We start from the raw sequence: 13,562 nt of genomic DNA, 5'->3' as shown, positions 1-13,562 counted from the left end.
ATGCAGACAACATTTCAACCAAGCAACAAGCTTATTAACTGAACCCACTGGAAAAATATCCAGCAATCTCTTATACAAGTCTAACTTCATTTATTTTCTAATAAGTTTCATCAGCAGAGACAATCAAGAATCCCACACGTAATGTCGCAGAGTTTACTGCCTTTCTTTCTGAGGGTTAAAGAGTTCAGTTGAAGAATTACCATCAGAGTCCCAAAGTTCCCTCTCTGCTGTTTACCATCAATATTTTTCACCTGCTTTACTATTAGCCCAAGCTGGTGTAAGGAAAGTAAGAAAACTGGGAAAACCCAGTTTTCTTCTTTTTTTTCCATATAAATGGCACCCACAGAAGATTTCCTTCCTTGTCTTTAAAGGTCAGGAAATAACACTACAGAGCTAAAAAACTGGAAACTTGTTCCTGAGGTGAGATGGATGGACATATCAGCATCACAGAAATGAGCACAACCTGGGAGGAAGTGGGCTTTGAATATAAGGATTTTCCTCGGCCGCAGACTGCAGTAAGTGCAGATTCATCTAATCCAGGCTATGTCTTCATTTCCCTTCTGTTATTTCCTATTTTGGATCTCTGAAGAGAGTAACTTTAACTTTTCTTCCTTCTGCTTATCCATTTAAACACTTTCAGGATTCCATTTTCTCCCTCCAAAAGGTGAAAAGAATGAATTTAGCCCAGCTGAGGACTTGAGTGTTACTGGTCACAAACCTGAGTGTGACTGCTATCAACTGGGAGTGTACACTGCTTACTGGTGAAGAGACCGCCACCATCAAAACTTTAAAACATTCCACAGCATTTCAAATCTTGCAGATGTACAAAGACACATTCCCTTCTGATAATATTTAATTATCTTGCTTTCAGAACTAATCACTTATTCAGAATTACAATTAACATTTACAGGAAAAAAATAATTAAAAGTGAGACAGAAAACAAAATGTAACAGTCTGTGGCATGCCATCAAGCCTCCTTGCCCCAAAGAGATCCTTGATAGCAAATTTTTTAAACACACTCTTCCTTGAAGATAGCATGACCAATGCATCAGGTAGAAAAAATTTATTTTGCACACTATGAGAACTTCTGAAACAATGGAAGTACATATGGAAACAACAGTGTGAACTGGACTTTGGGACACAGAAATCCTACTGTATAAAAAAGATTTTGATCCTTCTTGACTCAGACCTCCACTTTAGCAAGGACTTTGTTGTAAGTATTTCAGGGTTTTTGTTTTTTTTTTTTCATTTGAAAGGTAAGGCTTAATCTCATTTAGAGAAAGACAGATTTTTTTTAGATTGTGCATAACTTTGAAAATTCAGAAGAAAGAAAGTTTTCTTTTAGCAAGGTTGTACTAAGGAATATTCAGGAAGTTCTCTCAAAATAGAGGCAAGTCCCTTCTTCTTTCTTTCTTTCTTTTAAATTAGATTTTGATATCTTCCTGTCCCAGTCTAAATTTTGATCAAAAGAGGATATTCTGCTATTGAAACCAGGGGTGTACATAGAATCCAGCACTACTTTACATTCTAGGCATACTAGAAGAGAGATTATTAACCAGGTTAAACTCTGGTTTTGAAATGAACAACTTGAAAAGCAGAGGGTTTTTCCTATCTGTGAGCTTTATAATCCCTGGATCTTCTGAAGGCTTCTTCATGAAACTCCTCCTGAGTTTAACTCCTCATACCAAAAGAGATTTCTAGATTTTATTGCATCTAACATATCCAAAGCATCATTTTGTTCCTGGAAGGAAACAGACTGGCATCTAAAGTCAACAGTAATACAGATGTTTGCAACAGCTCCAAGTAAAAAACCAATGGCATGCAATAGGAGATTAAGGCCACTTGGAGAAGACTAACATCAGAGAAAGTGCTCACAGGGATGGACAAAATATACAGAATAAGCAAAAAGGAGATTAGATCGGGACAAAGCACCAAGAAAATAAAATATAGCACTATCTTGCTTCAAAGGCACTTTAGATTCTACACCATTTTTCAGTGAAGTTCTTAATATAATTTTCACAAAATGCTGTAGTAATACAAATGGGATAGCAATTGACAAATCAACCTTTAAAAAAAACTGTGTTCTACATTTATTTCTGTTAAAATGCAGTACAGTACAATATTCTGTGAATCACTATTATGGGAGAAGAGCTGTCGATATTCTGAAATAATAACATTCATACATAATACATACATAAAACATTCAAAACATTCATGAAATATTTTTGAATGAGTGTGATATGCGTGTCAAGATTACAACATCTTTATTACTGTAAAGAACCACTCATCTCATGCACTTACTATATGAATAGGAAAAGTAACAGTATATCCATATTCAGCCTCTAATAGTGGGCTTTGTATATCCAGAAGTGAGAAGCACATACATTGCAGAATAGAGTGCATAGAATATAATGCTCTCAAATTTAATAAAATGTACACCGGAAAAGTAGCAGGAATCAACTTCACTATTTGCTTTTACTTAGAAGCATCTCTATACCCTATTAAAGTGCAGGAAATGAGAAACAGTATATGAGAAAAATAAAGCTGTAGATGAAACAGCAGGCACCTCAACTTTATAGCCCTCTTTTGCTTCAAATAGTTTTGGACTTGATTAGTTTTATATTGCACTTAAGAACTTGAGAAAAAAGCATTATTCCATTTTATTAGTATCAGATTCCAATAGGGAATAAAGCCTTCATGACTTAATACCAGAGTCTATTGGCTGACAGAATCTATCAGAGTGACCATCCATATTACTCAGAGGTCCTGATGCCATTTGTTGTTCTCAAAACTACTTGCCCTATTCAGCTCTGATGCTTTCGTGGTCTCTGCTTCACTTCTCACTTCTGCCTTGCCATCACAAGTAGAATTAATCAGCTAATCTTTGAGATGTCAAAATACACTTGGTCCTTCAGGCTATTTCCTCTTGTCAAGAAAAGCATTCTTTTCAGTAATCAGACAAATGTATTTGCCAATGCAAATGCAGCTTACACAAATTCTTTTCATTTACAACACTACTGTTTACAAAGACACCACCAATACAGTTGCATTACTCGTGCTCTTCAATAAGAATTGCCCTTTTCTTCTAAGTTACTCTTATTTCAAGTATGAACATCTGGGTAAAGTTAAACAGAAAAAAGTTAAACCAGCTAATCACATTTGCAATAAACAAAATTCACTTGGATTTTAAATACCAAAATTAAATCACCAATGAAAGCAGTAAATGTATTTTAAAAAAATCCCAAACTAAAACAAACTGAGCTAGAATTAACTGTGGTAGGTCAGCCACTGCAGCTGGCAGATGCCACCCAACCACTCTCACTTCCCCTCCTTTCCTGGACAGGGAGAGAAAGTAAGATGGAAGAGTGTATGGGTCAAGATAAAAGACTGGGAGGTAACATACCAATTGCTGTCATGGGCAAAACAGACTTGGAAAAAATTATTACAAACTAAAAATAGAGTACAATAATGAGGAAACAAAGACAATACCTAAAAATCTCTTCCTGCTAGTCCCCCTCCTCTCAGGCTCAACTTCACTGCTTTGTTCCAAAGTTTTCTACAACTCAGGGATGGAGGTTATAACTTCATCTCACACATTTCTTCCTCACAGCTTTTCCCCACTCTGCTGTGTATCCCTACCATAGGATACACCTTCACAAACTGCTCTAACGTGGGTTAGGCACAATTCCTGCCAGGTGCCTGTTCCTGCATGAGCTCTCCATGCGCCACCTTTTCCTTTAAAGCACCATCGACCTGACCTGTTGCAGTGTGGGATCTTCCAAGAGCTGCAGAGTGGACATCAGCTCCACCACAGCCTTCAAACGGCTGTGAGGGAACCTCTGCTCCAGTGCCTGGAGCACCTCCTCCCCTCCTTCTGCTCTGACCTGGGTGCCTGGAAATCATTCACATTTTTGAACTTGGCAAATTCAAGCGGTATCTTTTCTAAACCGATGGTTTAGATAGTTTCTTAGCAAAATGTGAGGATAGCGTTCGTGTAAACTATGACCTATGTTAAGAATCAACTCTGAAAGCAATGTGACTTTAGTTTATACAGGTTGATACGAAGAAAACAAATATGACAGCCAGCTGCCCTTTTTCCAAATGGTGGTGCAAGTCAGCTTTAGCAGGACTTTCTTCAGTACTCAGACATGACAGCAAAAATTGTAAACTTTGAATTAAATTTCTTGGACATTATGGAATTTTTAGAGTTCATAAAGAATGAAGAAGTTTTTTGGTTTGTTTGCTCTTATGTGTTTGGGGTTTTTTTAGTTGTTTTTGTTTTAAATGGGTGAATGCTCCTACAGTTTTCCCATTTTGTGCCTTCATTAAGGAAAAATGTTTTAGAAGCACATTAGGTTGAAAGCAGACTAAGGTAAGATAGAGCTTCTGATTTGATTCTGATATCCCCTTCTTTAATCAGACATGAAATTAATGTTTATCAAATCTGTGACAGAAAAAAGATAGAGATATGTGGAGTCCAGCAGAAGCCTAGCAGTCTTGGAGATGTCTGTTTCTGTGACATCTTTCAGGCCCATGTTGACAGGCAGAGCCTTGAAGTTCAGTAACTGTATACAACTCTTTCTGTGAACCTGTAAGTACCTGAGTACTATGTAAATGTTACAGAAAATCCAGTAACATGTTTTAAATGAATGACCTTGCTTTCTGTATAATTAATTTTTTGATCAAGAAGAACCATAACAAAAATAGAAATGCTTTTCTTTAAAAAAAAAATCTATATTCCTATGGAGTTTAAAAAATTATTAAATAGTTCAGAAGTGGCAGAATCAGGACTATTCACACAATTACAGTTTTAATTTTCTTATAACATTTAGTTAAAAGACAGTAAATTTCTTTTTTCTGCTGTCTGAATCCCTTTAACTCCAACAATATGAGAATGAAGGAACAGAGATACATAGAGATTTATATGCTGGGGAAATTAGCCTGCTTTCAAAATTTGACCAGATTTGTTTCTAACTACTACATCATTTTAGCAACACAGAAAGCACTTATGATCTGGCCTTAACAATAATACATTTCTGTAACAAGTAAGGTTCATGATAGTCAGGCACTTCTCAAAGCAAAAGAAGAGATCTAAGACCAATAAAAGTAATTTTGCTTGTAACTGCATGTCTGAGGCACAAAATAAAGCAAAAACATTATAGAAAACTTATTTCAACTTCAAAATGTGAGTCTCACTTATATGTACTTATTTGAATGCAAATGCAGGCTGTTGATAATGATTATACCATCACACATCTAATACAAAACTGCTGAGGTACCAATTTAAAGGTGAGAAACATTCACACTAACAGAAGATGCAATAAAATCAAAATAACTTTCCTTAAAAAGAAAATAAAATATATTTAATAGGGTAATTTTCAAAACCTATTTTTAAAGTTTATAAAGGTGGAAGAATCTTTGATAAGCTTTTACCATGTTACGCTAAGGATCTTAACTTTGTTTTATGCTATTTAGGCATAAAACATTAAGAAGAAATTATCTTCTACATTTTTTGATGCCCACTAACTTTGTGTTAAGGCCAGAAGGCATTTCTGCAGTCTGTAGAGGCTACCACTGTTTTGCACAAGATGATGCCACTCATCCATCAGCTTACAATACACTGTGCCCAGGGCCAGGCACTGCTTTCAGACTTGGTGATTACCTTATAAATCTATACTGCTCCAATTCCATCTGTATTCTCCAAACTTTCAAAAGGTAACTATAACTACATTGTATTTGTTGCAAATGCAAGGTCAAGCCATTCTATGTTTCTATGAAGGGAAATTGTCTCAGAGTTGTAACACACATCCCACATGTTAAACTTCTAACTGTGGCTTTCAATGCATAAGAGCAGGTTGGAAAACTGACTGAAGAGTCAATAAAAAATATTTTCATTTTTCTTTTTAAGTCAATTTCATTATTGGTAAAACCAGAAATAACTTATTTTAAAAGCCCATGAAGTGTGTTGGAACCATAGTAATGTTAATGAATATTCAATAATAGCATTGGAAGTAAAATCATAAAATGGATAATAGCATAGAAGTATGGAGCAGCAAGAAACATGGCTACCTTCTGGATGGGTATAAATGACACCATGTAAAGCATAAAGAGAGTTATCGCTGGAAAAATGTGCTATAGACCTTTTTAATTGGAATTTTCAAAAATATTTAAAATATTTTATTCCACCATAAAGGGAATGAAAATTTAAATTCCTTGTTACCTTTTTTTTGATAGTATTTATATCCTTTAAAAATATTTGTAGAAAAAATAGTAGAGGTAGTTCCCACTGTATATTAAGGGTGCATTCTTGAGAAGGGAGACAGTTACCAATTTGTCAGATAAAGCAATTTTTCCTCATCAGGATAAGCACTAGAGCTACATATAATAAATTACAAAACATATATCTTTAAATATACACTGACAAAGTATGAAGAATGAAGCAAGCAGGATGGAAAGGAAGCAGAAAATGATCAGGATTGTCACTTAAGCACTACTTCTAACTAATACCTGACAATCACCTTATTTTTACATCTTTCATCGTGACTGATTTGATTCACCTGAGGACAAAAATAAAAATGGTGAAAATGCAACTGCTCAGAAAAGAGGCAGAAGACAACTGTCACAGGAGATATTTATCAGGCCTTCAGCTGCCAAGAAGTACCAGCTGAGATCTTGTGAAAATTTTATCCAGCCTGAAATACCAGCAACTACTTCAGCTGATGATCCTACTCTCTGCCTTTTACTGCCTTACACAGTATATATATGATACATACTGTCCCTGTGTATGTAAATTGTGTGCATGCATCTACCTGCTGTAGCATTAATTCTTACAGGAAAAACTGCTTTTCTGTTAAACAATGGTACTTCATTACTTACACTACTAAAGGCTAGAAAACAAAGCAATGACTGGCAAAGCAAATCTGAAACTATAAAGAAAGCAGCAACACCTATCAGAGTATTCCTTTCTGAGAAATGTGCGCATTAGAGAGGCTGACAAGTAAAATGAAGTTTTGTAGCAAGAATCAATTTAATACAGGGTAAAAAATGGTGAAAGAAACCTGCTTGGATGAAGTGGTTTTAAGTGCCTAGCTGAGGAAAGAAAGCTCATGAGTTTTGATAGAAAACAGTATATGTGCAGAACAATAAACAAGATCCAGCACAAGCAAGTTCTCTTTCCTCAGTTTCTAACATGCAACATATTTGCTGTGCACTTTGTCATGCAGCAATAAAACACTGCACACTGCTGAGCTCCAGAATCTTCAATAAAAGTAGTAGCAATTACACTGGTAACTCTTGCATTGGCACCATCTCTCATCCTCACCTTCTACATTTCCGATTAATCATAGGACTGACTAGATACAACAAACAAGAAAAAACAAAAAATTGTTATTTCACTGTCCCAGAATTTTAGCCTTTCTATTTTTTTTCCTTTTTAGCTTCCCAATGTTTTGAAGACCAAAGGCACAAAATTGAGCACAAGCAAAACTGAAATTTATCAACACTTTAACTATAGTTTCTTTGAAAATGTAGGAACTGAGTTTTGGGTCACAAATACAATGGCTTCCAAATTTTACCTCTATTGGAGACCATTTCTCTTTCACCTCCACTCTCCCCAAAGGTTTTGAAACTACAAATACATTTCAGATTAGTGTTTCTATACTATGACATACATAGGAAACTAAAAATCCCTTAAAGGAAGTTTCAGGCAAAAAAAGCTAATTTCAAAGCAATTAAATGAGTCCATGGCAGGGGGAAAAATCCTATTTTACCCACATCCTCCCTTTTCTCTTTCTTCTTGATTTATATACATCAATCTGCTTTAGCCTCTTCCCCACAACAAAATTAAGAATTATGCTAATAGTGGCATGCTGGATGAAATAAAAGAGCCTGATGAACAAGACAGTCTTCCTACTGAAGTTAGTAAGTTTCTCTAAGTTAATACTCTGTAAATTCCCATTACTAGAGTAAAAAATTTCAGCTTTGTAAACTAGTTCCCATACAAACTTTTTAATAAAGCCTGAAATATTTTTTCTTTCTTTGGTTCCCTTACTTTTTTTGCTGGATATAAGCAGAGTACAAAAAATGAGGTGAGATTGTAGGAATTATATTGCTGACTAGAAGAGCAAGCATAAATAGCACTTTTCCATTCTACATTCATTCTGTTCACCCAGCTTTGTCTTTACATTCAGAGCAGGCTTTTCTACTGTCACTTTCAGTTTCAGCAGTGATTACACATTATCTCTCTCTCTATTAAAACCATGATCTACTTGATTATGTGCCCTAGCTGAAAAGCACTGTGAAAACAGGAAGCAATCTAAAATGGTAATTTGGTGTATCTAAATAATTTCAATTACTAAAAGTTCCTACCAAACTTTTTTAATTTTGTAAACTCAGATTTTAGGTAGATGGTGTTGCAAAGTCACTCTGAAAAACTACTAGTGATTTTACTGTCACTCACTGATGTTGGTTTGTAATTTATTTGTTACCACATTGTTGTGATTGTATGTACCAATATGTATGCATATATACATCTTCTAATTGCTATTCACAGCTTCATACTGAATAACTACTGCAGTGGTCCTCCTAATCATTAATTACATGCTTACATATATTCTTGCCATGTGAAGGGTTTTTCTCTCCACACATCATAAAATTGTTAAATACCTCAAGATAAGACTGATAAAATACCACTCGTCTGGATCAAGAATTACTACATTTACAAACATTCATATTGATAATATAACCAGTTCTTTTTTCTGTTTCTTGGACCAGGCAAAAGGGGAAAGGGTAATCACATGGAACTGTATGCAAGAACAAGTATAGAAGTATCTTAAAATTTTGGAAAAATGGTATTTCACTGTCACAAACAGCATTTGCCTAAAATAAATATGGCAAAAAGTGTCTGCTGAAACAAAATAATCTCCATTTATTTAATCCTATTTAAGAGGCCAAAAACCCCACAAATTTTATTTATTTCTATGAATGTTCAAATGTTTAGCCTATTGATATCTTTACTTTTTAAGGGCAAATGAGGAACAGTAAGATCAGCCATTAACCTACAGTTTTTGCTTGTTGCTGTTTTTTTTGGTTGGTTGATTTTTTTTTTGTTTGTTTATTTAAAAAAGAAGGTAAGTGTTATTTTAATATATTAGCAACAATGTTGTTACAGTATTTTGGATTTATTTGGACTTTATCACTTGCAGACCGAACTTTAAACTTCTCAAAGATGGTTTTTACTGAAGAATTTTGAACTTATATCAGTGTACATAATCACTGTAATTACAAATGCAGTATTAATGTTTCAGCTGCTTCACCAATACTGTTGCAAGGAGTTTGAAAAGCAGTGTACCTATGAAAAGGTACAAATACACACACAGAGAACAGTATTTGGAAGGATTAAGCATACCTGTGTTCGCAGAATTTCGCCTTTTGACAGCTGCATATCACCAGTCAACTCCTTCACAGTAATGCCAAGTGGCTCCAGACGCTTGCTGAAGTAATTTGTCATTTCAGCTGCCAAAGCCTTCATAGGAGCAACATACACAATCTGCACCAAAACAACACTCACTTGATAAATGAGCAAACCCCACAATGTCGTTTGTTTCATGGCAACCATTACAAATCACAATTTATTGTGAAATATGATGCCAGGCACTTACAGTGAAAAATCTTAATAGTGATATATGAAAAGTAGTTATCTTTGTTGGATAAGTGTGCAGCTGCTTAAAGGACAATGGATTTTGTTTATACAGCCTCATCGCTTTGAAAATTGGTTCTGCATGAAAGCTAAACGCATTTTCATAGCTTTTTATTCACATAAGAAGATTTTTAGAACACAAATAAGAATAGCTTTAATAATAATGAAGTAAATCAAATCTAGCCTTATCTTTAACTTGGAAAAGTCTAATATCCTTGAGAACTTCCTGATTTCATATTCAATGTACGGCATACAATAGATTTTACCTTGCAAGTTAAAAAGCTGTTATTTGGTTCATTAAACTCCTACCTTAAACTCATCCTTTTTGATAACACCATGCTGGACGTGCTGGCGAATTTCATGAAGGATTGTCAGCATGGCAATGTTCGTCTTCCCAGCTCCAGTGGGGGCACAGATCAGCATGTTCTCGTTTGTGTTGTAGGCAGTCTCAAAAACTATAGACTGGATTCGATTTAGCCTTTTCATGCCTTTAAAAGCAAGTTGTCCAATCTGTTGGAACAAACAACACACATATCTTGGATTTTTCAGAGATGTTTGTACATGTGTGTGTGTATCTATGCATATATTAAAAGAACACATGGAAACATACCTTCATACCTTCATTACCTGTTGTAATATATTTATTATTCAGAGTTTTTTTTGTTCTGATGGTACCACATCTACTCAACCCTCAAATAGGGAATCAATAAAGGAAACAAGTTGTAGCAGGATAACGTGTGAAAATCAAAATCTTTAGCCTCATACTATTTCACCACCTAATTTTTTTACTGAAGAGTGGGACCAAAACTAATATGCAATAAAATATGAAAATATTAGTAACTAAACATCAGTAAAACAGCATTAACAGGAAAAGAACAACAGACATCTCAAAATCTAAAATGAAAAACTATGACTACTCTACTGGAAGAGGAGGCAGCAAAACAACTGAACTCAATAAAGTTCAATTTTGTAAAAACAGACACATAAATTCAGTGAAAGCTTTCTCTTGCATCTTCACTTTGCAATTGTCCATGTTCAGACCTTTCTCCAACAAAATTCACAACAAGCTGCAGTACCAAAAGGAACATAAAACTTGTATGTGTAGTCCAAAACAAACTTAGAGAATGTTTTGAAAAAATAAATTTTATAACTGATACAGGAAATTATGTTATAAGAATTTAATGCATGTTTAAATCTTATAAAGTACAAGTCATCAGTTACAGTAATACTTTGCTCCCATTGGTCTTCTGAAAAATTATATTTTTATCAGGAAAGAACCACTGTACAGAGACAGTGGTAATTCCTACATTTGAAGATTACAAAACCTTCACAACTGGGGAACAGCCCTTAAAATATAAAATTAATTTTCTAATAAAGTTACTTTTTCTTAGTTACTTTTCACAGATGTTTAAAATAGACTGCCGAATGCATGATTATTTTCTTTCTACAGATTTAATTACCTGCACTGCTTCTACTACAAAAAATGAAAAGTATCTTACTGATATATTTGAAGATTGTAATTTTTACTTTACTTGCAGGAAACAACTAAAGTACAGAAAAGAACAGGCCTCAAAGAATCTTCTGAAGTTTTTTTCCATTATTCTGGGTGCTTGAACTAATATAGAGTGCTTTTCTATGGTAAAAGCTTCTCCAATACCAAATATTCTTCCCAATTCATTCCAATACTAACAAATTATTTGAGCAAGACCTCCCCAAGTAATGCAAGCTTAGGAATGATGGCTTCAACAGCTATTTACATCAAATACTTCACTTAATTTTGCAACAAACGAAATTAAGTCTATCATTATGCTGCAGCTTCCTTGTAGTAGCCTCATGTGAGGGCCTATGATACAAATTACAAATTCAGATTGATAGACTATTTTCACAAAATAATGGAAATGCTCTACTCTTAAATCTATAGGAATGATGTACTTAATGACTAACCAACTGTAGTGTTATTTTAGATGGCTTTGAACATGAAAAAACAACATTCATTGATATAGAAGTCAATGAAATGCTATGCAATCAACACACTTTCTTTTTGAAAAAGGTCCTTTTCAATTTAACAGTGAGTGCCTTTTTCTTAGAGCTTTTGGGTTGAAAACTTCCTACGCCCCACTGAAAAAGTAAGTACTATTTAAATCGTGAAGTTCATTTGTATTTGTAGGATTGAAAAATCTCAAATATATCCAAACATTTATTTTAAACGTTTGTCGTTGGGGAAGAAAAATAAAGAATCTAATGCAACTAATTTTTGCACTTTTCATCAAGTTTCTACAGATTTGTAGAGGTTGAATTTCAGGATTATAACAATTTTCACATTGTCACTGTTTTTGCACAGTTTATTCTGCTTGCAATACTACAGGAAGAATGCTTCTTTTTTTGCACCAAGTTTAGTATACCTAAGGTTTACTTTGTGTGTCATCTTCAAAATTAATTTCATCCTCATGAATGAGACTCATAAAGTATTAAAGGTTTCAGGGAGACCTGTTGAATATCTCGGTGCTATCAGGGTTCAATCAGCTATTTGTATGGCCTGCTTAGTCATTTTAGGTTTCTAACTTGCCTGTTACTCCATTTTGAGATTTCTTGACAAGTTGTAATTGGTTGTGTTTTTCCTTTCCCCTCCCATTCCATCGAGTTGTTTTTAGAAGCTATTATAAACACATAAAGTTCACACTGATGACCACCATTTAGAGCGTTTATAACAATCTACAGACAGAGACTCACAAATACAACTTAGTGATTACAGAATTGAACTAATAAAGCACTACATTACCCAATATTACATTATTTAAAGAAGCAGTTTTTAAACAAAAGCAGAAACATTGCAGTCTAATTGAAGTCCAGCCTAAGTATCTTCAGAAATGGATTACAGGAAATTTTCACAGTCACCCAGCTGAATTTGTGTGGCTTTACACATAGAGATCACCTTACAGCAGTGTGATTGTTAATAACCTTAAAGAGATCTTAAGTTTTCTTAAACTACTGCCTGTAAAAATATACTGTTCCAGCTTCTCTTAAACTTTAAGTGCGCAGCATAAAACATCTTTTTCCTCTCCTTTTGGCAGAAATTACATATACTATAGCCCTAGGATTATATGCAATTGTAAGCAAAAAATAAACACATATTTCGAAAAATAAAAATAATTTCCTGCCTCTTTTCCTATTGGAAAATATTAACACCATGGATTAAGACTGACTTGGTAAGCAGCAATAAAAAACCAGATGTTCCAGAAAAAAATAGAGGAAGCTGTGTAGGAAGTTAGAAAAATTAACTTCAGCTTGTTTTCTAGAAAGATGCTAAGCCTATTGAAACAGGAATATTAAGAGTAGAATAAAGATCAACCAAAAAAAAACCTAAAACCAAAACCAAAACAAAACAAAACCAACACACACACACAAAACCCAAAACCAAAAAAAAAAAAAAAAAAAAACCCACAAAAAAGCCTGCTTAAGAACTAGAAGTACTTTTTAAAAATAATGGTATTCTGAACCAGAAACTAGTTTTTCATTCAACACAGCAATTAATTTTCAAGCCAGCATTCACAAATCAATATACAACATTCAGAATCACAAAACAGTAAATGAATAATCTTTGAAAGTGGGCTCTGCAGGAATACACTAAGGATTAAAAAAGCTACAAGAGAAAGTACCTCCAGAAGAAAAAAATATCCTAAGACATCTTCAAACTAAGTCCCCATGAACATAAAAAATATTATCTTTTCTCTAAATTCCATTTTATTCCATGCAGTAAGTACAAAGACATAATCCAAAAGCAGTAGTTTTGCCCTTATAAAATAGTAAGGAAGCATACAGAAATGCAACAGTATGCATGGAAGCCCACAGTTTGACAAAGGTACTA

At 34.3% G+C, this 13,562-nt stretch overlaps 1 protein-coding gene across 2 annotated transcripts in view; it reads right to left on the bottom strand.

Moving 5' to 3' along the window:
* Positions 1 to 13,562, bottom strand: part of ASCC3 (activating signal cointegrator 1 complex subunit 3) — a 252,139-nt gene that overhangs the window by 177,479 nt on the left and 61,098 nt on the right. For both annotated transcript variants that reach the window (XM_030235642.2, XM_050973217.1), the window contains exons 9-10: positions 10,007 to 10,207; positions 9,407 to 9,547 (exon numbers count right to left, since the gene is read on the bottom strand). In XM_030235642.2, coding sequence (XP_030091502.2) covers positions 9,407 to 9,547; positions 10,007 to 10,207 — 342 coding nt within the window. The remainder of the gene's footprint in view (positions 1 to 9,406; positions 9,548 to 10,006; positions 10,208 to 13,562) is intronic.

Source organism: Serinus canaria, chromosome 3 (assembly GCF_022539315.1).
Source record: "Serinus canaria isolate serCan28SL12 chromosome 3, serCan2020, whole genome shotgun sequence".
In the NCBI taxonomy this organism is placed as follows: domain Eukaryota; kingdom Metazoa; phylum Chordata; class Aves; order Passeriformes; family Fringillidae; genus Serinus; species Serinus canaria.
The sequence above is the reverse complement of the archived record's forward strand: the minus strand, read 5'-3'. Positions and strand labels throughout refer to the sequence as shown.